The 27,115-nt window shown below is 45.4% G+C and overlaps 1 protein-coding gene across 1 annotated transcript in view; it reads right to left on the bottom strand.

Moving 5' to 3' along the window:
- Cds1 (CDP-diacylglycerol synthase 1) overlaps nucleotides 1-27,115 on the bottom strand; it is a 62,299-nt gene that overhangs the window by 19,714 nt on the left and 15,470 nt on the right. Inside the window, exons 3-6 of the mRNA XM_021163852.3 lie at nucleotides 17,352-17,448; nucleotides 11,395-11,492; nucleotides 9,983-10,122; nucleotides 1,525-1,583 (exon numbers count right to left, since the gene is read on the bottom strand). Of these exons, the coding sequence (XP_021019511.1) occupies nucleotides 1,525-1,583; nucleotides 9,983-10,122; nucleotides 11,395-11,492; nucleotides 17,352-17,448 (394 nt within the window). The remainder of the gene's footprint in view (nucleotides 1-1,524; nucleotides 1,584-9,982; nucleotides 10,123-11,394; nucleotides 11,493-17,351; nucleotides 17,449-27,115) is intronic.

Genomic DNA, 27,115 nt, shown 5'->3' with positions numbered 1-27,115 from the left:
AGACTTATTTCTAACTGTGAAGGATGAAAACTCTGGATTTGCTGCCTGTAAGGTCCATCCCTTCATGCTGAAAGTGGATGTTTCTCACGTCTGTTCAATGACATTATGCACTTTCCACGTTTCAAAGCCCTCTGCCGTGTCCGTCCCCAGCCCTCCCCGACACCCCTCCCTTAGTCCTCAGCCTGAGAGACAGCAACTTCGGTGACTTTTAGCACAAGTACTATGGCAGAGTGTGAGCTCAAAGCAGTCATGATCCTATGCATTCATCTGAAAAATTTGATTGGCAATTATGAAGTGATTTTTCCAAATAATTCAGATTTTTATTTACTCTTCAAAACTCATTTCTCATTTCAGTAAGGTATTTTATGTTGGTTTTCTTCTGTTCTACTGGTATGCATTTAAAAGAATCAAGTATTTTATACTTAAAATACATTTTTTCAAGAGGCAACATTTTATAGTTGGCCCTCTATGGCCCATAAGTCCTGTGCCCACAAATTCAGAAGCCCCACAGATACATGGATCAAATGCACAGACCTGTTTCTCATTGTCATTAGTCACTACATAGGATTTGGTTGTGTTAAGTCTTATAATTAAGTAAAATGATTTCAAGAGCACTAGAGGATGCAAGTGGCCATACAGAAACACAAGGTCCTCCAGTGTCCATAGCATTTGCTGTTCACAGTTGCTCTAGAACCAGTTCCTAAGAGAAGACTTTATTACTTCCAATCTGCCGTATTTGTTTTTAGGTTTCATAAAGAATTTTACTATAGGATCCCTTGAAATTAGAAATTTAGGAAATATTACAAATTTCTTAACAAGAATAATTTGTAGAAGAATGCTTCCTTAAGGAAAAGGCCACGTGGGAAGGATGACCCAATCTGAATAAGCCTTGCTGAGCCCAGTTAGCAACTCTCAGTTCTGCACTGGACTTCAGACTTACAGCTCCACTTTAGGAAAGTAAGAAATGCATGGTGTAAAGTAACGGGTCCTAGGAAGCACAGACTGCTTCTCTCCACCAAACAAGAGTCTTAGGGCAGCGAGAATCTGTGGCTGACCATAACTGTCACAAACTGTCACGTTCTGCCTGCCACTATGCTGATGTTGGCAGTGGGTGTTCAAAGTCAGCTGCCACAAAACTGTGCAGCAGGTACTTCCTAGGCTCTAGTGACTGTCTCAGATGCATTCCCACAATCTGGGAATTCAAACATACCATTTATATATTTTTTTGTCTTTGAATTCTTTTTTTAATGTTTCAATAACACTTCAGGAACTGATGTAATTTTAATTCCCCAAACCCTTTCAACTCCAATATTTTTTATCTAATGAACACAGGAAAAAAATGAAAACTTCTCCAGGCTCTGGCAAGGCAGTACCCAGCTAATGTGTCCAATTCCTCGTAAGAACAGGGAGAGGAGGAGAGCAGCTATGGGAAGCTGCGGATACACACCATATAGAACTGCAGCTACGGAAGCTGCGGATACACACCATATAGAACTGCAGCTACGGGAAGCTGCGGATACACACCATATAGAACTGCAGTCGGTAGTGCTTCTTCACCAGGCTCAGGACAAACATGCAGAAACCTGCTCAACAACAAGAGACATGTACTGTGAGTTTGTATCAAGTATGAGATTTCATGAATCCCCCTCCTCCATAACTAGTTTCCTGCATCACCATCCAAGCACAGCTTAGCCATCACTCAACCCAACGCTTCCTCTCCTTTATTGGTTTCAGGAGTTTCTTAAAGGAACAATTTTGAAATCTCTAAGTGCCTGATATATTCCATGGGGGGGGGGAATAAATTGCTATCTCCTACATTCATTAAATGAATCTTAAATTTTCACTATGTCAAGAACAGGCTGGTAGGTCAGTGGCAGTGTCTGCCGAAGACAGGAAGGGCCCCATTTTCAATCTTCAGTTTAGCAAATCCTACCACATAAGATGTCAGTTGATTGAGAGTATCACAGAACATGTTCAATGTCTACCACTATTATGTCAGCCAGTGTCCATTAAACACTGTATGTTCCTACTCCCGTCTAAGCGTGGGTATGTATCAATTCCATCCTTCCAGCTTCCTTGACGTAGCTACCCACCATCATCTCCGCTTCACAAACGAGAACTGAGGACCACAGAATGAAAAGAAATCTTCAAATACTCCTGCCCTCAAGTCATGCCGCTCCATAGGAACTCACATGGCACCATTCAGACAAAAAGTAGCCGTAAGTATCCCAAACCAGTAGCATAAATGCAGTATAATGCTCTCAAGTGATTTCTTCCTCTGTATTTGAGTTTATGACGGTATCACAGACACGTATTACAAGGAAGACATACTGCACTTGCCCAACTCAGTGCAAGTCCCTAACCACACACTAACACAGTGCGAGGCTTGCTCAGAGCACTGTAACCTTGTCAAGATGTGCTTCTGGCAGAGGTGGATCCTGAAAATGCACAAACGGAGTCTAACTGGGCAGGCCGCGTGAGTTCTGCAATGGGATCAGAGTGAATCTTACACAGGAACTGAATCTGTTTTTGCCAACTGACCTACAGCACATGAGATAAAAGTGCTTTTACATCTCTATACTCAGTGTAACCCAGGGTGCATCTCTCCTCAGGGCAGAGGACCAAGCAGCAGCTGCCTCTGTCTGTTTTTGAAGACTGATTTTAATCATCCACAAGTAAGGATTATGGCAGAATAAGGGCAGAATAAGTCCCCACGTCCTATCAGTGGGCAGGGGCCACTGACCCCATGTCCTATCTATCAGTGGGCAGGGGCCACCATCCCCATATCCTATCTATCAGTGGGCAGGGCCACCATCCCTACATTCTATCTGTCATCTGCAGAGTAAACTGCTCACTGGACTGCGAAGCCAGTAAGAAAGCCCTCTTTGGTAGAGATGTCCTAAAGCTGAAACAGCACTTAGGAGCAGAGGCAGAGAGAGCGTGGGTGAAAGAGATGGGCTAAGGACATGGAGTCTGTGCTGCTCCAACTGCCAAGCACATAAAAGTCTCATTTAAGTTTTTCTGCTGTGATGACTAGGTTTATGTTCTCCTTATTTCTTTATTGAGATTTTTTATATGAATGCATATTTATTATTTTCTCCCCCATCCCCTCCCCCTCCCCTGTCAACTCCTCAAATTCACAGATGTCTATATATAGAAGAATCAAACTGGAGACACATCTATGACACTGTACTAAGTCAACTCGAAATGGATCAAAGGCCTCTGTGTGGACACTGACTGGCTGACATTCCTAGAAGGTACATGGTCGGCAGTACCTACAGGATCCAGGTGAAGGAGTATACTCTCTGAAAGGGACAAGTGGGACCTTACAAAAGTAAACACTCAGTACAGCAAGTGAAGAGGAAGCCTGCAGGGGAGAGAGAGGACATTGGACGGCTATTCACCCTCACAGGCTCCTGTATTTGAATGCTTAGTCACCTCACCAGGGAGGGGCACTGATTAGAAAGGATTAGAAGGATTAGAAAGTGCGACCTTATTGGAGGAAATGTGTCACAGAAGATGGGTTTTGTCATTTCAAAACCACCCTCTCCCTCCACCCCGCCTCTCAGCCTATGGACCAGAATAAAGTTCTCAGCCACTGCTCCAGTGCCATGCAGGCCACCATGCCTCTGGCTGTGTTGATAATGGACTAGGTCTCTGAAACTGCAAGCCAGCCCCTAGGTCTCTGAAACGTCGAGCCAGCCCATAATTAAATAAGAGTTGTCTTGGCCACGGTGCCTGTCACAGCAACAGAACAGTGACTAAGACAACAAGTTCATCTAAAGCTAGATATTTTCAAAGAAAAACATTCTTTTTGAAAGTTGGCATGAAATCACCATTCACAGCTACATGACTGTGAATATTTGATGCTTAAAACATAAGAGTGTGTATATCTGATATCTTAATGTCTCTGGAGAAAATATACTTTATGCATCTGGATCTACAGTCATACCTTCCCCTTAACTAGCAAAGAATATTACATTGCCATGTTTTTTATTAAAATCATAGGCTTTGTTATACAACTATAAGTAACAGTATTCACTGGAAAGGCTGGTGGGGTTTTTGTCAGCTTGACACAAAGTAGAGTCACCTTCGAAGAGGGCCATTCACTGAGGACCTGCCTTCTTCACCCTGGCTTTCGGATATGTCAGGGGTGTTTTCCTGAGTGATGATCAGTGTGGGAGGGCAGTGGCACCCCGAGGACTCAAGTGGCCCTGGAGGGTATGAGAAAGCAGCTGAGAGCCATGTTCCTCCCTGGTCTCGGCTTCATGCCTTGCTTCCAGGTTCCTGCTGTGGCTTCCCTCAGTGATGGCTCCTGCTGTGGCTACCACAACATATAAACCCAATAAGCTCTTTTCTCCTCGGGCTGCTTTGGATCAGTGCTCTTTCACAGCAGCAGAAAGAAAACTAGAGCAGGCCCCCTGGCACACTCGGGCACACTCGGCTCTGATGATGTAACAGCTCTCAGTGTGGCTGCCTGGTTGAGCTGGTGCTGACGCAGAGATGAGCATCCTATATCCCATCTTAAGCACTCCTCAGGGGGCAGAAAGAGCCAGTTCCCAACACACAGAGATGACTCTACAGCAAAGAACAGAAGCAAATGATGTGGTCGAGCACGCCAGGAAAAGAGAAGGAGAAACTGGGAATTTCGGGAAATGTGTTAACAGTTTAAAACTTAGCAAGCATTTACGATATTCCAGATGCAAGATTAAAAAAAAAAAAAAAAGTGAGATAGGCAGGCATGAGCAGCTCCAGCTGAAGAGACAGAAGACAGAGCAACAAACCTGTTTTAAATTTTACTATAGTGCAACTCAGTAAACACGTGGCCTCTTCAGTCCTAATGGCCATGAGGACGGACCTACATATGCACACGAGGTACTTGCTAACTCCTCTCTGCTGGGTTATACTACTTGACAGAAAAGCTTCTGGCATCATCTTAAATACATTCTGGGACCTTAGGTGGGCTCATTCCCACCCTTAGCTACAGCTGAGCAATTTACACAAAGGTTAAAAAAGTAGGTAATGGGGAAGCTACCATGCAAACCAGTCACATTAGCCGAGTTTTAAAAGAATTGTTGACGAAGGGTACTGATCAAATACCTTAAGAATTTTAAGGACACCAAACCACCACATATAAATGTATTCAGAGTGATCACATGACTGTAGCTGGTGATGTCCTTTGGGGTCCAAAACTCCGAACACCTGTACCTGTCATTACAGGGCTTGCGACTATATGCTTGCTCTCATTCCTAAGCAGCGCAAATCCACGTTGCCAAGCCTGTGAGGTGTTCGTCTTTATGCAAATCTAGTCTCTGGAGAAGTTTGTATTATTGCCAGTCCCACTGACTTTTTTCTTTGCTTATCAGTCAAATTCACTTTGTGACAAGATTCCCTAAATCAGATAATGACAAGACTATCTAAGAATGATCTCCAGACCCTGTCAGTGAGTCCCCTTCTATGACAGAATGCACGTCATTGAATTTCATGGCCTCTGATGAGAAGGACAAACACAGAGATACATACATTTTATTCCAACAAAATTTAATGTCAGCAAAACAGCTTAGGCCATCTTTGCTTTTAACATCAGCTAAGACACACTTTCCAAAGTCCTTTGATCACTGCAATAAAACCAACGTTTCCATAGCATCCTTTCACACTGTAACAGTACAGATCTATGAACACAGCAGCTCCCACTTCCCCTTACCATTCCGAAGTCCAACTCTGTCCCAATGTAAAGACTCACACCAAGACATCAGACAAGGCAAAGAGGCTGAGGCAACAGCACTCACAAGCAGTAGTCATTCAGCACATACGTGAGAACATGCTCTCTCTCTCTCTCTCTCTCTCTCTCTCTCACACACACACACACACACACACACACACTAGCACTCACAAGCACCGTGCATGGACGCACCCCATCTCAGACTTCCAGTTATTCCAGCAACACACAGGCTCAGCACATAGCTCTAGGAATGTACTGAGAGGCACACACAGTGAGAGGCATGGTTGGTACCTCCAGCCTAGCAGGGCCACTTTCTGGCCACACTTGAGAGGCTCTTGTATTGGAATGCTTAGTCACCAGGGAGCAGAACTATTTGAAAGGATTAAAAGGACTGGTTAAGGTTTTTACTCCTCCATTATGAGTATAAACCTGCAAGATTCAGGCTCTGCCTCCTCTCGTGGCCCTGTTAACTACTCCCAACCCATTTTTCACTTAGTTACAGACTTGCTCTCCTCTTCTCTTGGAGTGAAATCCCCCAGGGGCTTCCCTGGGAGAAGTCCAAACCCTTCCCATAGACACAGACAGTTGCTCAAGATGCCTGAATCTTTCCAGGCTTGGACAAGCTATCACCTCTCAGCTCTGCCCCTGGCTCAGCTAGCTGGTCCCTCCTCCTGGGATGATTGGCAGAGGCCCGCCCACTCCTCACTCTTGTGGTACTGGTCTCCTCTTCTCCAAGATGTCTGTGGTCCCAGCCTTTCTCAGAGTGAAAGCACTCCTCCCTGCTCCTTTAATTCTTGCCCATTTGCATCTGTGTAGTCAGCTGGAGGGCCTGGAGCTCACAGGCTCTGCGTGCAGGGGGAGTTTTCTGCTGCTTGCCCTTATGCACTCCGGGAGGCCTCACTAGGACCCTAGCATTGGGATGAACTTCAGTGCTTGTTTAAAAAGATGACTGGTGGCTTTCAGATGAGCTTCTGTGACCCTACTAATGCTTGTGGTAAAATAAGTCTGTGACAGAAATCAGAACATCACTGGGGAAAAAGAAAACAGCAGTAAATGTATTTGATAAGATTCTAAAACTTTCTTGTATAGAACAGTCACTGAAAAGGAGTTGGTTGGGAGATGGTGTGTAAATATATAACAGAAACAACAACAAAAAAAACTGTTCACTGTCTCTCTCTGCTCAACAGAAGCTGTTCCAAGCTTGACCTCCAGCCATTAAAGATGGGAGGAAGAGGAGGAGGAGGAGGAGGAAGGGGAGGAGGGGAGGAAGCCGCAGCCTCACACACGCTCACACTGTGCCCACTGGACTGCAAGCGACATTCTGACATATCTATGGTTCAGAAGGCACGTGAGTTTAGATGTGTCGGTATAAAGTCACCCTCAAGTACAGCAATTGGAAACTATAGAATGATCTGCTCTTATACAGGCTTGAATACTCTGGAAATTTCTAGAGTAACTTCAGTAAGCCTCTGGAGACAGGAAGTACGGCTCTACAGCATCAAGATGGCTCCACTGAGCACTCTCTTGTTTTTCTGAGTTTTTACTATGGGCATCTAAGATATATGTTCTAAAACATCCTACCTTTAACAAGACTTTTAGGATTTGGGCATGCTTCCCACTCAGAAGGCAGCCTATGAGAGGCACAGACGAGAGCCTGGTCAGCAGTGGGCACGGATCCAGCCCTCCCATACTTAAGACTCCGATGACTTTAGGCCCTGTGGTAGAAAACCTGGCTATCCCTGAGAGCCCACAGAACTGAGACACTGCTGGGCTGTGTTATGACACGGGGAGAATGCAGCCCACGTCAAGGTGGTTGTGCACAAGTACACTCATTTCATTCAGCCTGGCAGACACTGAAATGCTGCTGGGAGATACGCCGATGAAGACCAAGCAGAACAGAGAACAGAAGGAAATCGTCTGAGACAGCAGGGCTGACTAAGCAAGGGTCTTCCCTAGCACGGATACAGACAGTGGAGGCAGAAACATCAAGTGAATGGCTAGCAGCAGACACAACTCCCCCACCCCACCTCCACCCTGAGTCATGACAGCAGTCATAAAGACAGACTGAGGAGACTCCAGGAACACAAGGCATGTTCTCCTGCACCTCACACAGGGCACTACTGGGTGCCCTGCTTCTGCAAGGCAGGGGTGATAGCCAAGAGGCTGGTGGACCAGGGAAAGAACTAAATCACAGAGGCAGGGAGCCTCTGTGCCGCTGGTCTACAGGAGGAAGGGCCCAGAGACCCCCAGAAAACAAGATAAAAAAATATAAAAGACACGCTCTCTCGATTGTGTGGACATTTGAAAAAAAAAAAAAAAAAAACACTACTACACTACATGTATGCTTGTCCACAGACAATATGGAAGGCTCTAAAGCTGAACTGTGTGGGAAGGAGAAGGTAGGGCAGTTGCTTCAGTAGAGGAGAGGCAAAAAATTCAAAACTGATGGAGGGCTGGAGGGCTGGCTTGTTGGGTAAGAGCACTGGCTGCTATTCCAGAGGACCTTGGCTTGATTCTCAGCACCCAGTGGCAGATCACAACCATTTCTAATTCCAGCTGCTGGGGTCCACTGCCCTCTTCTGGCCTCCTCAGGCCCTGCACACACAGGGACCAGAAATGAGACGGTATTTGGCTCAACAGGAAGTGAAGGCATGGCTTGAGTACCCTCTAGATACCATAAACAGTGAGCGAAAGCCTGAGTATGTGGAATGTGAGACAGGATTTAACAAGAAGTCAACATCAAAACAAATAATATCAACAAGAAACAAGTAGGTACATCACTTACAGAGACAGAGAACATGAGAGTAGTTTGGGCAAGATACTGTTGACACTGCAAATCTCTAGAAACTGATTTTTAAAATACTAATAAATAGCACAAATCGTTTATACTTTAACTATTAACCTTGCCAAGCAATTGTAGTAACCACATGAAACTCTCAGGGGTAACGACAGAAGGCATACTGGGAGATGAGCCACACCAGAAGCCACAAAACAAAACAAATGAACAAACCCGGAAAAACCAGAAGCCACCACAGAGCTCTTTCCTGCTAACATCACTGACTTCTTTTAAGCATCAAGGGCGAGGTGCCACTGATCTGCAGACTTCGAAGGTATATTCCTATCTCCTAAAGAAAGACTCCACCTTGGAATCAGGTCTTCAAAGAAACCAAGCTTGCCTGGTGAGAGAAAGCAAGATATGGTGGCACGTGTGCACACTGACAGCCAACAGCCCTCTGCCTCACACTACAGAACCTTAAGGGGAACCTTTCAGCAGGGCCAATCACTGCCATCTCTTCGTGACCACACCCCCCTTCAGCTGCCTAGAATTCAAATGGACCAGCCACCTCCAGACTGAAAGAACAGGGATATTTTAGGGACTATTATTTTAAGAATGCATCTTCTGTAAATGTATCATCAATAACTCTTTAAAGATTTATTTGATTTCATGTGTATGAGTGTTTAGCCTGCATGGGTCCCCTGGACAGTTGTGAGCCACCACGTGTATGCTGAGAACCAAGCCAGGGTCCTTGATGAGAGCAGTTAGTGCCCATCTCTCCAGTTCCCAATTAATAACTGTTTAAATTAAGGGGTAGAAAAAAAAAAAAAAACAGAGAACAGGATTGAATGGGGAAAAGGCTGATATAAAATGAGAAAGATCTTTTAGAAAAAGCCCTCCATTCTCCAAAAGCCCCAGCACCAGTCCATGCTGTGCCCCCACATCCTCATGTCTGAGTATCAGAGAGCAGGACGAGAGGCCTCACAAGTACAGACCAGAACTCGGTGCAACCAGCTCTTCCCCAAACAGCTGACTTCCAATCTGAAGCAATAAGAAGGTGGCCAGAGTCCTGTAAACAACCTTGCACACGGAGTATGGCATCTCCAGAAGACTACCTGGCTAATCTAGAAGAAAGCTTTATTCCCTAGGGATATTATAAATACATATTTGTAAAATAGTCTATCAATTATATTTGATTAATAAATGCCCTGTGTTTCACAGGTTTTTAGAAACTATGAACTGAAAAGAAAATCTCAAGAATATGGACCGCTATAATTATGTATTTCTATAATTGCCACTAGAAAGTACTTAAGACCACAGTGGGTGAGATAGCTTTATACGTGAGAAAGTTTTAGGAGAGCCCAGAATAAAATGCAACAGGCAAAACACAATGCATTTAAACAGCCTACACAACCGTTAGCCTAGGGAACCGTTAGCCTAGAGAACCATGAGCTGCGGGGCAGTACAGAGAGATCCCAAGTTACCTGCCAGGTAGAGGGCGAAGGATATGAACCTGTGGTAGCGAATGAGGAACTGCAGCTGCTCCTCCCTCTGAACAAACGTGGCGAAGTAATCTGCCACAGTCTCTCCATAGAAGAAGTAGTTCACACACAGGAGGAAGTACCTGGAATTTAAACCCATTAGCTTGCTGTGTGGAAATGCTTCCCCCCCCCCCCATCAAATGTGACACGACACAATCAGTCCCTGCATTCTGATGCCAATACTAAGATCAAAATCCAATTAGGTAATTCATCCAAAATGTGCTCCACCACAGTGCCATTTCCTCATCTTAAACTTCGCTTTAAACCCATCAACCCACCTCAACCAGCAACCCAAAGGCAGTTTAACTCACACCATAGTATCAGAGACAGCAACGGCAAAGTACAACAGACATGGGCCCTCATGCCCATGCCCACGCCCAGCATTAAGTTTATAGTGAAAAGAACTCTTAGCTGCTCAATGGTCCCAGGTTTAATAACAAATACTGGAGCAAAGAGGGAAAGGAGGAAGACATGGTGAGTGCCTCCCTCACTGCTCGCTGCACAGGCCTCGAGTCCTCCTCAGCTCTTCCCAATGCCAGAGGGCTCCCAGTGAGCGGTGATTCTTAATTTAGTGTGTATGTGAATGTGTATGTGAATGTGTATGTGTGTGTGTGTTCGTGTACATGCGTGTGTTTCCCATATCCCTTATGAGAAGTGAAGAGACCTGACAGAAGACAATCATCTCTTACTGAGAGCTGCCTACCCACCCTGCCACGCCCCTATCTCCAGGATCTTACTATACATCTTAGGCTGGCTCTGCCCTAATGGTCCCCCTGCCTCAGACAGTCAGCAACTGAGTGAGTTGCTGTGATTGTTGGATGCCAGAACTAGGGTTACAGGCTCTTGCCACTGAACTTGGGTAGGGCACTACTTAGAATATTCGCTGCCTCGAGGGTGGGGTACATCTGTCTTAGTAAGCCAATGGCTCCCTGGAGGGTGTGAATGGACTAACCCCGTTAAGAGCATGACCAGGCAGGCTGAAGGATCTATCATCGTGCTGTGTTTTCTACTCGGGGTCTTGCTAGGGATGAGGATCCAAGTTTAAAGTGCATACAGCAAACCTTTACATGTATGGTACATATCACATAGTTTCTGTGTTCTTGACTATTTGAGGGAAAAGATAATTAAGCTTTTTCATAAAATCATGATCAGGGAGGAGTTAAAACAGCATATATATAAATCATTAATTAGATATCATTACAGAGACTAAACTGCCCGTGCAAGAGGAGCAAAGGCCACGTTCGTTTTTAGAAATTCAGTGGCTCCGCCTTTCTCTTTCTCCAGAATCGTCCTGTGATTTCAGAACTTAGAAGAGAGTCAGACCTGCAAATCTCTAGTGTTTCGTGGCCACTCACCAACTTAGTGTCCTAAACCACGGGAGGTCGTAGGAGTGGTAGACCCTGTACCCGATGGTGATGATCTCATGGAAGCACTTCACTTGGATGCCCAGAACCTGAAAACAAAACACAGCGCGGTCACACGGTTCCCAGTGCGTCTGTCTCTGCTGTGTTACTTAAAAGCAAGTCCTTGACACATGTGCTTTAGAAAATCTTAATCTACGAACTTTTAATTATTCTAAATGGCAACAGCAAAAAGGCAATACTCGTTCTTTCAATGAAGTGGTGTCTAACCGAGTAGCAGAAGGATATTTAAATGAAGGTTGGTGATCTTCCCAAGAGAAGCCTGCTTACTAGGTTAAAGTGCAGGGCTAGCATCTCCTTGGTAGAAGAGCTGGCCTTATCCGTTTATTTTTATTACTTACTTCTGTATATTCACACCATTCCTTAAGACAGATAATCTTTTCTTTTTGAGACAGGGCCTCACATGATGGAACAGACTGGCCTCTGGCCGCCCACCTCTCTGCGCAGCTCTAGCCTTTCCGTTTATGTCTCTTACATCAGTGTAGGAAAAGGCTTACTTACTGAAGCATGCTTGTAGGTATGCATCTTTAGTCATGTGTTCCAGCCCGTGTATAAAGATGGTGGCAGGGACTTTCAATCTTAGCACACAGGAGGCAAAGGAGCAGACCTCTGAGAGTTCAAAGCTAGCCTGGTCTCTATTATGAGTTCCAGGTCAGCAGCAGCCAAATAGTAAGACCCTACCTTTAAAAAACAAAAGTCCAAGAAAAGTAAGCACAAAATCTCCTTCTCCCAGCTGTGCAGACCATCACAGAGCCAGCAACAGCCACAGTGTCAGTTATTCTGAACGGCCATGCTAGTCTTCCACACATGCACACTCTGCCCTGGCAACAGAGTTCACAGAGCTCTGTTTACATGGTGCCTTTGTGTTTATGAACTGATGGTCTACTCTCAGCCCTTCTCAAAGATACCCATGGATCCAGGTGAAATCGCAACACCTGACTTCAGCTTGGCCTACATCAGTTCCAAGACTCAGTTTGCAAAGGGCACAATGAAAGCCCTGAAACAAGAGGAGAGAGGAGACAGCGTGCACACAAGAGCCCACTCTCCTTCCTCCAGAGAGCACACCCAAGGGCTTAAGATTATACAGTCTCGTACAAAATAACACTTCTATAAGCTTAGAGAGCTTAAAATCTCTAAGAAATATCTTGGGATTATATCATATATTTGTAGATTATAACCTAAAATACTAAATTTTCAAAACTTATATCTGAATATGTAGGGGTTTTTTTATTACTTCTTCTAGTATTTAGTACTAAGTTTGTGAAAATGAGGCAGTGGATAACAAACATGAGGACCTAAGTTCACCTGCGTGAAGGTCAAACTCCAGCACTGGGGGAAGGGGTGAGAAGACAGCAGGCAGAGCCCAGGCAGAGCCCAGGCAGAGCCCAGGCAGAGCCCAGGCAGAGCCCAGGCAGAGCCCAGGCCCCGCTGGCAGCAGCCTGCCACAGCAGAGCCTCCAAGCTCAGGGAGAGACCCTGCCTCAAAAGATAAGGTGTGGAGAGCTGGTATAACCAACATGCAGCATCAGTCTCTGGCATCTACATGTGCACACACACACAAGTATACATGCATGCATTCACACAAACATGCACGCACACACACGGGCAGGGGCAGAGAGAGAGAGGGAGAGAGATTAGTTTCTATAAATTAGTCTTCTCAAATCTGTCATTCAGGATATTTTTAAGCTATTTATTCCAATACATACAATAATACATGCTATGAAAAAGCCACACAATAAGATATATCGTATCCAAGTATAAGGAGTGCTGGCAACAAAAGTCACCCATGTATTATAAAAACAAAGGCTGTTTAAAGGTCATTCTTCAAATAACCTCTGTGTATATATGAAATAAAAAGTTGTTTTCACTTAACAAATCACAGAATGGAGACAGTGTTCAGTGTTAAGACAACATGGCAACAAGACAAACCATTTACAGAACAAAGAGCTTTTAAAATACCAAGTGCCTCGATGCGGTCTTCATGAACACTCAGTCAGCACTGCACACGGCTTTACTGAGGAAGAAGGGGGCTTTATCTAACAGCTTACATTATTTGTGCGATCACTGCAGCTTGCAAGAATACAGAATGGCTGAGGAAATCAAACTAAGGAATTCAAAACTGGAATTAAAAATCTTTAAAATGCATTTATATTATTAAGGACTAGGAGATTACATAGGAATTGATACCCTGTACCATTGATATTGGTAGCAATAATCACTGAAAAAAGTTCATGGACCCAACTGATGTGTTAAGAGCCTTAAAAACAACAGCCAATTCTTTAGAAGCTCAGTGCTCTTGTTACTGAGGATGCCTGGAAATGAGTCAGGACATGTGCTCTCAAAGCGCATGTGATAAGGTCAAAACGCTGATGGCACTTAGAAATTATGTGGAAATGAGTGCGCACACCTGTGGGGGGCAGGGGATCGGCAGCCATGCCTGCAGAGGACTGGGGCATGCTAAGGTAAGTCTGAGTGCTTCCGAGCTGTCAGTGTACAGACGTGGGTGCGAACAGAGCTACACAGCAAGGGGTGGCAAGAGAGGAAGGGCCCGAGTATTTGTCAACAGAGGGAGTGAGCATGGACTGGGGAGGTGGCAAAGCAGACAGTAATGCAGGCTACATGACATGACCACACCATCAGAGGGCATTGCACAGAGGACACAGGGAGACTGGAGTCTGTCAACAAGGAAACTGGGAATGTACCACCTGACAAAAATGACATAAAAGGATTTACTTCAGAGGTTTCAATTTAGGTTTGGGGCATCTGTGCTGAGGCAGAACACCACTGCAGGAGGGCACAGACGAGGCCAGGAAGCACGGACTGGAATAGAGACAAGCCCAGGACAAGATACAGCCCCCAAACCCACATCTCTAATCTACTTCCTCCAAACAGCCTCACCGTTCAGTCTCCACACCTCCCAACACTTCCATCAGGTGGACTCCCTGACTAGGTCAGGCCCCGAGATCCAGCATCTCTCAGTGCTGACCAGGTCAGAGCCGGTGGGTGATCTAGCATCTCTCAGTGCAGCCATCCTGCAGGTGGGAACCAAGCCTTCACTTAGGAACCTTTCTAGGGGGGCATTACGCCATAAGCAAAGGAGTAAAGGATGAGGAGGAACACAGAGTAGCCAGGAAAACCTGGCGCAACAGATTCACGCAGGACTGCTGCCGGACCAGACACAGGATTTGGGCATGTTGAATGTCATCTAAGGGATATGCAAACAAGAAAGCCTATTTTTATATGAGGAATCTAGTCTAAGAAAATAATCTGATTTAAGAAATCAGAACGTTTTTGAGCTGGAGTATGCTCACCATAGTGTTACTCATTACAGAAACAGAGCATAACCTGAGTGTTTAAAAAAATAGCAAGTGACTTAAATTCCACGACACTTCACTTTCCGTTATATAGCAGAACTTACCACAGCTGGAGGATAGAGATGGTGGAACCATACCACACTTTGAAAAATAGGGCACAAAACTTTAATCATAGTATTGGTTTGTTTTTTGTTTGTTTTTGTTTTTGTTTGGTTTTTTGAGACAGGGTTTCTCTGTATAGCCCTGGCTGTCCTGGAACTCACTCTGTAGACCAGGCTAACCTCAAACTCAGAAATCCGCCTGCCTCTGCCTCCCAAGTGCTGGGATTAAAGGCGTGCGCCACCACTGCCCGGCTAATCATAGTATTGTTATAGCAATGATTTTTAAAGCAAAAACTAAAAGAGCAAAAGAGAGATAGCCAGCAGCAGCCTGGTGTGGGTTTGGGCAGTTGATGGTAGACTTGGGGTACTTGTGAGAATGCCCCATCTGTTTCCATCCTCACAATAGAAAGGCTAAGGATTCACAGTGAATCCTATAATGTAAACTAACAATTATTAGAGAGGGCAAGGAAACCTCCCACTGTACCTTCTCTATGCTCTCAGATGCCTTTATCTCCCAGTGTGTGCAGTAATGACATCACTAGAAAGCTGGCTTCAGCAAGCACAACCCAAGAACTATAACCAGGGGACAGAGGGATGCTCGGTGTGAACTAAGATGTGTCCCGAGGCAGCCAGCACTCCCTAAAGTGAGGGCTTAAAGAAAGTACTTCATCTTCTTTATCTCTTTGTTTTTGAGATGAGGTCTTGCTAGCAGCTGCAGACTGGCCTAGCACTCCTTCACGTCTTACACCTTCACATTTGACTCTCCCGTCTCTGCTGGAACAACAGGCATGTCATTCCACCATGCTTGTTTAGAAATGAGCTTTCTATGAAACTCCCCTGAACTGAGCACTGTAAAGTGCTGACAAGACAAGCTAAGGCATGGTAGGAATAACATATACTGCTCAAGACAGACACAGGAGGTGTGGGAAGAGGAACACAGTACTTGGGTGAAAGACAGGAAGACTGGTAAATGCATTCAGATGCTCTAGGAGGCAGGAGAATGGGAAGGTACATGCAGGGAGGGGCTGAACAAACTGAGACAAGATAAGAAAGCAGTAAGGCACAGCTGCCCGCTGCACATGTGTGCACGAGGAGAGCCTGGTGCAGCTACCCACTATACAAGTATACACTGGGAGAGCCTGGTGCAGCTACCCACTATACAAGTATACACTGGGAGAGCCTGGTGCAGCTACCCACTGCACAAGTGTGCACGGGGAGAACCTGGTGCCACAGTGGTAGCAGTGGGGACTGGCTAGGAGAGGGAGTACCGTTTTACCCAGAGAGCCTTGTCACCTTCTCAGGTCATCCTCATAATAATGAGGGACATGTGTATGCCCCCAAGGATGTGTGTCACTATTCACTGCTAAGCCATGCTTGGATACCTTGGAACCCCTGCTAAGTCTATAGAACTCATGGACTCCTGGCTTCCACTCCTGGACCCACACTCTCTGTGAGGAGCACCTCTACTCCCACCTCCTTCCTTCTCCTCTCTGATTCCTACACAACCTTCAGAAGGAAGCTCCCGTGTTGCACAATGCTTCTAGAAAGTCCTCTGACTCCTCTCCTGCTCTCAGAGAACCAGTCCTTATTTAACACACTACAGTTTGTAATTAGAAGCAGCTAATCCATTCTTTACAGTATAAACAATAAGCTCCATCAAAATGAAGACTGGGATGATTTTCTCAGCGCCACCATTAGCATACCCCAGTGCTACTGTAATGGCTGGCACACACCAGTCACCGCGAAGGCACTTATCATAGGATGAAGTAAGAGCTTAAGTTATCCGTTTGCCTTCATGACTTGTTTGGCTTCCCATGCACATCTGAACCTCCCAGAAAGGCTTCTACCCAGCTCTCCAGTCTCATCCCTGGTGGCCATCCACAGGCCAACCCAGATCCTGTGCAGAAGCCGTGCCATCTCTCTCACTATGCCCTGCCTTGCCACTGGGGATCCACCCTGAAATCCACCTTATTTTCTCTGTGTAACCTTCAGGATCAGACTTGGGTATCATCTCTCTGTATGTCTTTTGTTACCCCTGTCTCACACTGGATAACACGCCTCTCTACCCTTCTGCTTAACACATCATCTGCGACAAGACTTATCACTATTTACTTAATGCTGGAGAGTTATCTGGTCAACTGAACATTTCTGCTGCTAAACTAACTTGCTTGAAGTCAGGGAACTAGTCATAGGTAATTACATGGAAGTGGTATGTTCAATGCTCTGCACGATGCTGGATACACAGACGCCTCCGTAGAAAACTACACTCGTCTCTGCTGAATGAGCACACTGAGGAACCATTTTGCAGACAGTAAAGATGAGTCCAGATCATTTCATGAACTGGAAAATACTTAAAGGAACTGAATTTGCTGTTGCCAAGACTTCGGCTACCTTTTTTATGATGACACGCTCAGACGCCTTCCATGATACACACACACTAAAACCCAGAGGCACCTAGGAAGGCGCCAATCACTTACCAGAAGCATCAGCATGAAGGACCCCATATAGATAATCAGGAAGAAGAGGGAGATCATGGTGAGGGTGAGGATCCCGCGAATCCACCAGTTCTTCCATCTACAGACAAGTTTGTAAAGTCAGCACTTAGTAACATGACTTTCAAGTGTCGGTGCGCACTTTCACTACTGCATTTCCAGAGCTAGCAATTTTTTCCTAACAGTTCTTTAAGATCTTACTTCATTTTATATAACAACAACAAGCAAACGGCAGCCACTCTCTTGACAGTTCAAGTTTTAATTTATGTTAGCTAAAGAATGATTGCTGTTATATATGAGTGGAGACAAAGTCATGAGCACGTGGGGTTAGGTGGTCAGTCTGGATGTGGGAATGGGCGTCCCAACAAGGATCTTGTGAAGAGGAGGAGCCTGAAAGGAGTCCGGGAAGGGAAGATGCCCGAGCTTTAGAGTGCTAGACAAAATATGACCCATTTCAGAAGGTGGCACCAACAGCAAACCTGCCACACAGAAACTCAGGTTTGTTTCTTAGGGCAGACTTCCTAGCAGGTACTGAGGGCTGGCTCCCCCAGAACCTCCACTTTAAGGCCGAGTTGCCCAACAACCCCCTCCTCTCATGCTGCACCCTACAAGGATATCCTGGGGGGCGGGTCGTAGTCACTATTATTTGAGCATACCATGAGTGTGCTGGCAGGCACTGTACAGAAAACTAACAATGATAGATTATCCCTTCTCAATCATCCTAGAATCCCTAAGGCTGGATGCAGTAGCATGCACTGGAAGCCCAGGCTATGTGGGACACAGCGCCAGGAAGGCCACTTAAACCCAGGAGGGTGATATCTGTCTTTGCAGCACCAAGACCCAGTCTCACAGATTCTGAAAGCATCTATATGTGGGTCACTCTGGGTCCAAACTCTCTGCTGCTTTTCTTTAAGGTTTTACTGATTTTTACCACATACGCTTTAGGCCCCACACAGCTGCAGGCACCATGGACTGCCACCTCTTCTGCTGTGTTCCCGGAGCCCATACATCTACCATGAGCGTCACTAGCAATCTCTGTGAAAATCCAAGGTCCTCAGCTATACATGTTCGATGCATAGTGTAAGAATCCAAAGACCACTTGGATACAGAAATGAAGGAATGATTTATTACGTTGTATGTTAATCTACACAGACTCCTCCACTACACGGTAACAACATATAAATGCATCTTGTATGGAGTATGTGCCTGGCAAACATATGATTAAGACACTGAGTCAATCAACACATTACTAAAATGTAACAGAGTTAGGAAAGATTCTCAGGGCCAGTAAGGTGGCTCAGTATGTAAAAAAAATGCATACTGCACAGGCCTGGTGAAGGAGACAAGGGGAACAGACTCTAGGAAGCTACACTCTGAGCATCACACACCAGTGCTGTAGCTCTTGTGCACATTTATACACATGCAATACATTTTAAAATAAATCTTTAAAAGATTTTCACTGCTTGTCACTGCAAACTAAATATCTGTCAAAAAACAAATGGGGGGGGCAGTGTGGTACAGGGTAGGGTGGGAGAGTGAGGGCATGGGGGGGCAGTGTGGTGCCAGGTAGGAAGGGGGAGCGAGTGCTTGACATGGGGGCAGCAACAGCCTGGTCCACAGCACCAAGAAGAAAGCATTGTGCCAGTGTCCTGCAGGCTCCTCCCCCTTTCCACTCTGTCTAGAACTCCCTCAGGCAGAGGGAGGGAGCTGCTGCTCACTCTGGATAGGTCTCCTGACTCCGCCAAAGCCCTCGAAACCACCATTACAGACACACCCCAGGTGTGTGTAATTAATGCCTGGGTGTGTGTCAGTCAATCAAAACTGACAATCCCAATTGACCAGCACACATGACTTCTGTTAGTTCCAATTGTAACACTTAATTTTGTAAAGATTTGTTTATTTTATATATGTGAGTACACTGTCGCCTGGTCTACAGAGTGAATTTATTTTATGTATAAAATATACTGTAGCTGTCTTCAGACACACCAGAAGATACCAAATCCCATTACAGATGGTTGTGAGCCACCATGTGGTTGCTGGGAATTGAACTCAGGTCCTCTGGAAGAGCAGTAAGTGCTCTTAACCACTGAGCCATCTCTCCAGCCCGGTAACTCAAAATATTTTGATTCAGTTTTGTCTTGTTCACGCATCTTATTTGAGGTACAGGTCTCTTCCTTTTTACAATAGAAATGGCAGCTGATTTCATCTGCTTATAAAATATTGACTATATTCCTTGCTTTTAGCCACTCTCCTACATTATATGACTGGTTTTACTTTTTATACACATTAAGAAAAACATGAATCAATCCTAAGTGTAGCATTTGTGTGTGTATGCAGGTGTGTCTGTGTGAGTGTGTATGTGCATGTGTGTGTGTATGTGTGCGCATTGCCAGGTGTGTGTGTGTGAATGTGCATATGTCTGTGTGTGGGCATGCATGTGTGTGTGTGTGTGTGTGCAGGTGTGTCTGTGTGGGCATGCACATGTGTGTGTGCACACTAGTGTGTGTACTAGGCAAGCACTCCACCTCTGAGCCATCCTGCATAGTTCACATACTTCTTTTCCCAATAGCCCTTTTATGCCATTCTGTACTCAAGGATCCAGAGTTTCAACACTGAATCCACACAGCTTTTTGCTAGCTCCCCAGGTTTTTACTGAAGCTCATCCCACTACTGTTTAGTAAAATATGTACAATCATGATTTTTGTGATTTTTTTTTTCATCAGACTTTGGACTTCAGGCCTGAACTAAAAATCAGTGTAGAATCAAAAGATACAACTGAAAGGCTTTGTTTAGTTGTGAAGACAGAGCTCTGTGGATTAATGAGTAGATTAGGAAACTGGGCTGGGTCACAAAGCTAGGCAGAGGTAAGTCAAGAGCCATAAGCCAGCCATTGATGATAATCCTGCCCTGCCTGCCTGCCTGCCTGCCTGAGACCTGGAGAAGGACCAGAGGCCAGGCCTGGGTGGGAGCTGCCACCATCCAGACACTGTCCTTGTCTGGTTCTCAGCGTGAGAGAAATGTTCCCAGCAGCTGCTGAGAACCAGAAATGATAAACAAGAATCTACTCTTCTCAAAATCACAGGCGCTCCACGCCTAGGCCCCGGAGGAACGCGCTCTAGTTACCTTAAAGTAAAAAGGCCTCCAAGTTAGCCTCCAAATTAAACGGGCATCACCGTGACGTGTGCCTGTTTATGCATATATATTATAGGCTATTCTACCTGTCTCCCCCTCTGCAGGCTGGCCCCCTTCCTTTCCACCAAAACACTCCCTGCTCCTCCTCCCACAGCACACTTGCCCCTCCCCCTGCTCCACTATCTCACTCCCTTTATACCCCTTCCCCCATTTCATGGTCTCTGTGTGTACACGCACATACAAAGACATACATGCACGCATGCCCACTCTTGCATTCACGAATTTAAAGTTAGACTCTGCATTAGAAATGCTGAGTGTGGCCAACAGATCTCAGAGAATATGTGCCTCACCTTCCTGATACATTTATCTGTTGAGGACACCCATATCCTGGCTACTGTGGACAGAGGAGCAACAGCATCCACATGGAAGCAGCTCTGTGTTGTACTGACTGGGAGTCCTGCAAGTCCACACCCAGAGCAGGTACAGGTGGGTCACACTTTAATCACCTGGGTGTGTGGGGGGGGGAGGGGTACGTGCATGTGAGTGTGCAGGTTCCCATGGAGAGAGGACTGGAGCCCCGGGAGCTGGAGTTACAGGTGGCTGGGAGCTGACAAAAATGCTGAGAAAAAGAGCCATGAGGGTTTTTTTGTTTGTTTGTTTTGGTTTTGTTTTTTGGGGTTTTTTTTTTTTTTTTTTGGTTTTTGGAGACGTGGTTTCTCTGTATAGCCCTGGCTGTCCTGGAACTCACTCTGTAGACCAGGCTGGTCTCAAACTCAGAAATCTGCCTATCTCTGCCTCCCAAGTGCTGGGATTAAAGGTGTGTGCCACCACGCCCGGCTCGCCATGAGGGATCCATCACTCCAACCTCTCTTTAGAAAAGACTGCAGCACTGTATTTATTTTGTGATTTTATTTTTATGCACGAGTAAAATGGGTCTCTGTTTAAGAGAAGGGAAAGAGAGACCACCTCACCTGAAGTATAAGGTTTGAAGGAAGCATCCTCAGGGATGAGGCACTCCATCCGCTCAGCTCTAGATACTTCCCTTCCAACCTCTGGGGGGACCAAGTCCAACAGTCACGGGTTTCATGTTCTAGGAGTCTCTTGGACAGCCCTGGCCAACCCCAAAAGAGGGATTCTCATGTCTGGGACTGGGGTGTTTGTTAGGTGGCCTTTCTTTCTTGGAGGAAACACAATCAGCCCAGCTGAGAAAAGTTCATTTAAAACTATGTATTTACACACAGACTGGGGTATATAATACAGTTTGGGGGGGCGGTTGTCTTCTGGTTTTTAGGTTGTTTTGTGTGTTTTGGATATTTTGGTTTTGGTGCATCGTTAATAGTATGATTCCTATGGCTTTTTCAGACATCTTATTTTACCCACCTCCCTACAGGCCCTCCACTTTCCCATTTCCCTTTCAGCCCACAGGCTATTCCTCCATCCTGAAGCCTACATGGCAAGTGCCTCGCTCTGAGCCATCTTTCCAGCCCTACCTATTGTGGAAAGTTCTGATGAAGATTTCTATGCCAACATTCCTCAGTGAATGTGGCTCCAATTTTCTCTGCTATGCCCTTAACTCATTTGGGTTGGTGTGACTACAGAGTGACTTTGTCAGTGTTCCTTTCCTGGAACAGCCAGAGGGTACTGGATGCTAGTTCTTTTACAGTTCGGTAGGACTCAGCAGTATTCCGTCCTGGGTTCGTTGTTGGAGACTTTAAAAGTCCATTCTAAATGATTTTTATCTAATAGCTTATTGGTCTATTGTGTCTAAGAATGCACCCATTTCCTGGGACTTTCTAGTTTTCTGAAACATGAGCTTTGAAAGTAATTCCCTCACCACCCTCTTGATTCTACTGGAATCTTATTTCCCATTTTTATCTCTGATTTTACTAATTTGTGTCTCTCTCTTATGGTTACTTTAGCTAGGCTTCTATCAATCTTGCTCCCCCCCCCCCCCGCCCCCAGAGATGCTATATACATTCACTTACTCTCCACTGCATTAATTTCTGCCCTGCTCTTTCCTCTTCCTGTCTACTGCACTGGGATTGGCTTGCTCTTGTGTCTCTAAGCCCTTGACGTGTGGATCATTAGGTTTTGTGATTGAGATCTGCTTCATTTTAAATATAAGCACGTGTATAAACTTTCCTTTTATGACTTTCTCAGCTGTGTTCCAAAAGTTCCAGTAAGTTCTACTTTCATTTGATTGTCGGGGCTTTTATCTTTCCCCTCTGGTTTATTTCCATGAGTCAGCTGGTCATTCAAGGGGGCACTGTTCAGTCTCCCAGTAATTAGCAGTTTATAAACTTTCTTTTGCTATTCCACTGTGATCTGATGAGATATGAAACAATTATTTAAGCTCTTTGGTATTGTTAAGGCTTGCTTTGTGACACAGACTTGTGATATGCTCTTAGGGAGAGTCCATAGACTGCGGTGGGTCTGTGTGTTCATGTCTCCTGCATGGACTGCTCTCTAAGTATCCTGTAAGTCTGTCTGGTCTATGGTGTAGCTTAACTGCCATGTTCTCTGTTGATCTTTAGTTTAGATGGCCTAGTTATGAGGATAGGATATTAAAGTCATAGAGATTATGGTATCAGGACTTGAATGACCTTTTATGCCTATTACTCTTTATGAAATTAGGAGCCTCAATGTTCACACACACACACACACACACACACAAAATTTGTTACATCTTCTCAAGGAATCGTTCTTCAGTAGTTCTTCTATCTTTCCTAACTGTGCTTCGAAGTCTGCTTTGTCAGACACCAGAAGAGCTCTGCCCATTTGTTCTGGATTCCACTGACTAGACAGACCTCCATCCTTTGCCTCCTGGTCTGTGGTGGTCTTTATGGGGTCAGCTGTGTTTCCTGGAGATGAGATAGTTTGATCTGGTTACTTTGTTTCCCCTTTTCTGTGGTTAGCCATTCTGCTTCTCTTTATTGGTGGGTTGAAACTACTTACATTTAAGGTTATCACTGAGGACTATTTACTATGTCTTAGTAATTTCAGCTGCCTATATTTCAGGCTAGCTGAGTTGTTTGTTCTTTTCTTTCGCCACTACTTATACAGATACAGGCAGGTCTTGTGTGACTGTGCTGGACATAATGGAGTTCCTTTGTTGCTTTCACAGTTTATCCCTTCCCCTGCCCTTGTGGTTGAGGCTGTCTTTGTTCCTCTTCTCTGCAGGGCTTCCCCAGGTCCCTCCTGCAGTGCTGGCCCTGGGGTCATCAACTGCCTTAGTCTTGCAATGTTCTTGTTTCTTTTTCAGTTAAAAGACGCCTTTGGTGGACAGAGCAATTTGCTTAACAGTTATTGACTTCTGGGCTTTGAAATACATCCTTTCCTGTACCTCTGGCTCATAGGTGGCTCAGATCTGATACTGTTTTATATGTTTAACTTTTCCAAGTTGCTATTTTTCCTTTATAATTTTTTTTTTTTTTTTTTTTTTTTTTTTTTTTTTTTTGGTTTTTCGAGACAGGGTTTCTCTGTATAGCCCGGGCTGTCCTGGAACTCACTTTGTAGACTAGGCTGGCCTCGAACTCAGAAATCCGCCTGCCTCCGCCTCCCGAGTGCTGGGATTAAAGGCGTGCGCCACCACGCCCGGCTTTATAATTTTTAATATTTAAAAACATTTTTGATATTCTGACTATAACACATCACGGAGAGGTCCTTCTCTGGGATGTCCATTCCCCTAGATTTGAGGGTTTTTTTTTTTTCCCAAAATCTTATTATTTTTTCTCTTCTGTGGTACTGATCTCAGTTCCCTCTCCTGTCCCATGCAGAGGCCCTGGACATTGTGCCTGTGGTATTTATTTATTTCCTTGTCTTTACTGCTGCTTGCATGTGAGCTCCCCCCGACCCTCCCTCCACCCCTGACATGCTCTCTTCTGTCTTGGTTGAGTCTATTGACAACACTTTCCACTGTGCTTATTTGCTCCATTACATTTTTCATTTCTAAAATTTTTTCCCACCCAAAAAGACTTCAATTTTCCGGCTGACTCTTCCCTCTGTAGCTTTTTTTCGTGCCCTACACCAACTTGTCTGTCTTGCAAGGTCACTGATCATTTTTACAAGTCATGGAGAGCTTCGTGCAGCCCTTTAACTTCTTCGGAACCTTCTGATCCAGTAGCTGAGGGAGTTACAATCCTTTGGAGAAGCCAAGCTGCCTTGTATCTTATTATTTATTTTATTTCCATGACACAACACACACATCTGTTGGTCTGGACACTCTTACTGCACGGCCTATTGTTGGATCTCAACCCCAGCATCATGCAGTAAGGACAAGACCCATGTGAGCAGTGAGTGTCCTGCTCCCTCCCAGTGGCGTCCACCATCCGCTGTCCACTGTCTGTCATCCATCCGCCATCCGCTATCGGCCATCTGCCATCCGCCTGCCTTTCCTCTTCCTTTGCCTCCTTCCATCTGCTTCTTTATACTCTCAGGCATCCTACCACTGTCTCTGTGAACTGCCAAAGCTCCTCATCTGTAAAAGAAAATGCGCTTTTCTCCTCCTTCCCCTAGAAACAGTGGGAACGCCCAGTCTCACCCAGAAGCCTCTATTCAGCCATGTGTCATTGCATAGCTAATTCTTCTCCCAGTAAGATAAAAAAATTAATTTCTAGACTTTCCAAAACTACAAAGTCAGAAGATAAGGTCATATTTATCTGTGCTGTATATGTAAGTGGCACTGAGTCTTCAGTCCACTTTCTGCTGCTGTAACAGAACACCTGAAACTGGGTAATTTATGAAAAACAGATTTATCTCTTACCAGCCTGGAGGCTAGGAAATCAAGGATAAAGGTGTGGTATCTAAAGAGATTGCTGCTTTATCCTAAGATGGGGGACAAAGGGCAACCTTGCACAGAAAGTCACCTTTATAACAAGAGTGTGTGTGTGGTACTATGTCACACCCACTGGCCTACTCATCTGAGCCACACCTCTCACCCCTGGTCACTAGGGACAGAGTTTGCACATGACAACTTCAGGAAACTCCTGAAACCATGTCTTCTATAAACAAAAACTGAAAACTGCCTCGCAGAGCTGAAGTACTCAGCTAAACCCAGCACAGTATGGAGGCCAAGCAGACAGTGCAGCTAACCTGGGGATGTGAGGTGAGGGTGGGGTGGGGTGGGGTGGATACTGAATCTCCTAGGACTTGGCTCCTTCAGAAGAGAAGGCTGCATTTGGCACACCTGAGGCCCCACTTCAATCCCTAATATGGCCAGGAAGAAAACCCACCACCACCTCAACAAAGGCAACCATCTTAAGTGGTTACACACTGATCAAATCACAGCCATGCTGCTAACAGCCAGTGAGTCAGTTTTGTTTCAAAAGTTAATGACATGGTTTTTTCCTGGAGGTACAAACATTGTGAGTCACCAAGTACTTGCATGGTCATGCAGTTTACTTAAGCTAAGGATGAGGCCCAGAGGCGGCTGTAGAGCAGGATCTGCCATATGACAGCGAGCAGGGATTTAGAGAAAGTCCAGCTACCAGCTTGGAGCAGAGGAGGAGAGGAAGTGTGTGGGTTCTCAGAGAGAGGAAATGGCAGTCCAGAGTTCAAGGGCACCAGCAGGCTTCGCCTGGGTCTTTCCAGGGCTTCTGTTGATCGGCAACACTTGGACCAGACCACTCTGCTGTGAGACCCTCCCTATGGTACTCAGCTGTCCAGGTCTCATCTACCCACCTCCAGCTACCAGCAGCACCAACCCTGCTGACACCGTACACTGCCATGCATTGCTAGAAGAGACTCACCTAGCTGATGGTCACACCACCCCTCGGAGCACACTTGGGTGAGGAGCTGGCTGAGGCAACTTCAGTGGATGAAAACCTTTCAGGCCCCTCCCAGTTGCCACAGACTGCACATTTCTTTTGTGGGATCACGGAGTAAGGGCTTAGAAATGAGCAGAAGCCTCGACTAAGCAGCTCCACTCTTTAAGAAAACTATGGATTCCCTTTAACAAAGTCACAGGTTTCTAGGAAAAACCTAACTAGCTACAAAGAAAAAGTTTAATATAGATATTTTCATTGTGAAAAGTCAGATATTAAATGTAGTACTATATCCATATAATGGGGTACCTCATTTAAAATGTGCCTAAGGATAAAAAGGATAGGAGATATTGCAAAGCAATACTCTACTCCACCTTGGCTGGAAGGGGACCAGAAGGCCCCGTTTGAGCAAAGTCCTATGCTATCCTGGGAGGAAAGAACACTGTCCATAGGACAAGAAGATTCTGAACAGACAGACTGTGCTGGGTCTCCTGGTTCTGCAGTCCACCCTTAGCTCAGACCTTGTTTATGCACTCACAGTTCTGTCAGGCAGTCTCCTGAACCCCAAAGAAAGAGGCGCAAGGAATTCCGGCAGCTGAAGACAGCAGGCCAGAAAGGTGAACAGGAATCCGTCTACATCCCAGGAGGAATCCAGCGAGGAACATGCAGTTCTATCCCTGCATCTCTTTGACTGCTTTGTCAACAGTCCACTAAGATTTTATTTATAATCGACCAGCAATGTGAACACTGCAGGCCTGTGAGCTGCTCTTAAGTGAGTCTAATGGGAGGGTCAACCGGCACCATACCCGTGTCTGGTCAGTCTAGAATTCTAAAGGCCTGGACCTGTGACTCGTG

This window comes from Mus caroli, unplaced genomic scaffold (genome assembly GCF_978045245.1).
Source record: "Mus caroli unplaced genomic scaffold, Mus_caroli_1 scaffold_4, whole genome shotgun sequence".
NCBI lineage: Eukaryota > Metazoa > Chordata > Mammalia > Rodentia > Muridae > Mus > Mus caroli.
Note: the sequence above shows the minus strand (reverse complement) of the source record. Positions and strands in the feature narration are given on the sequence as shown.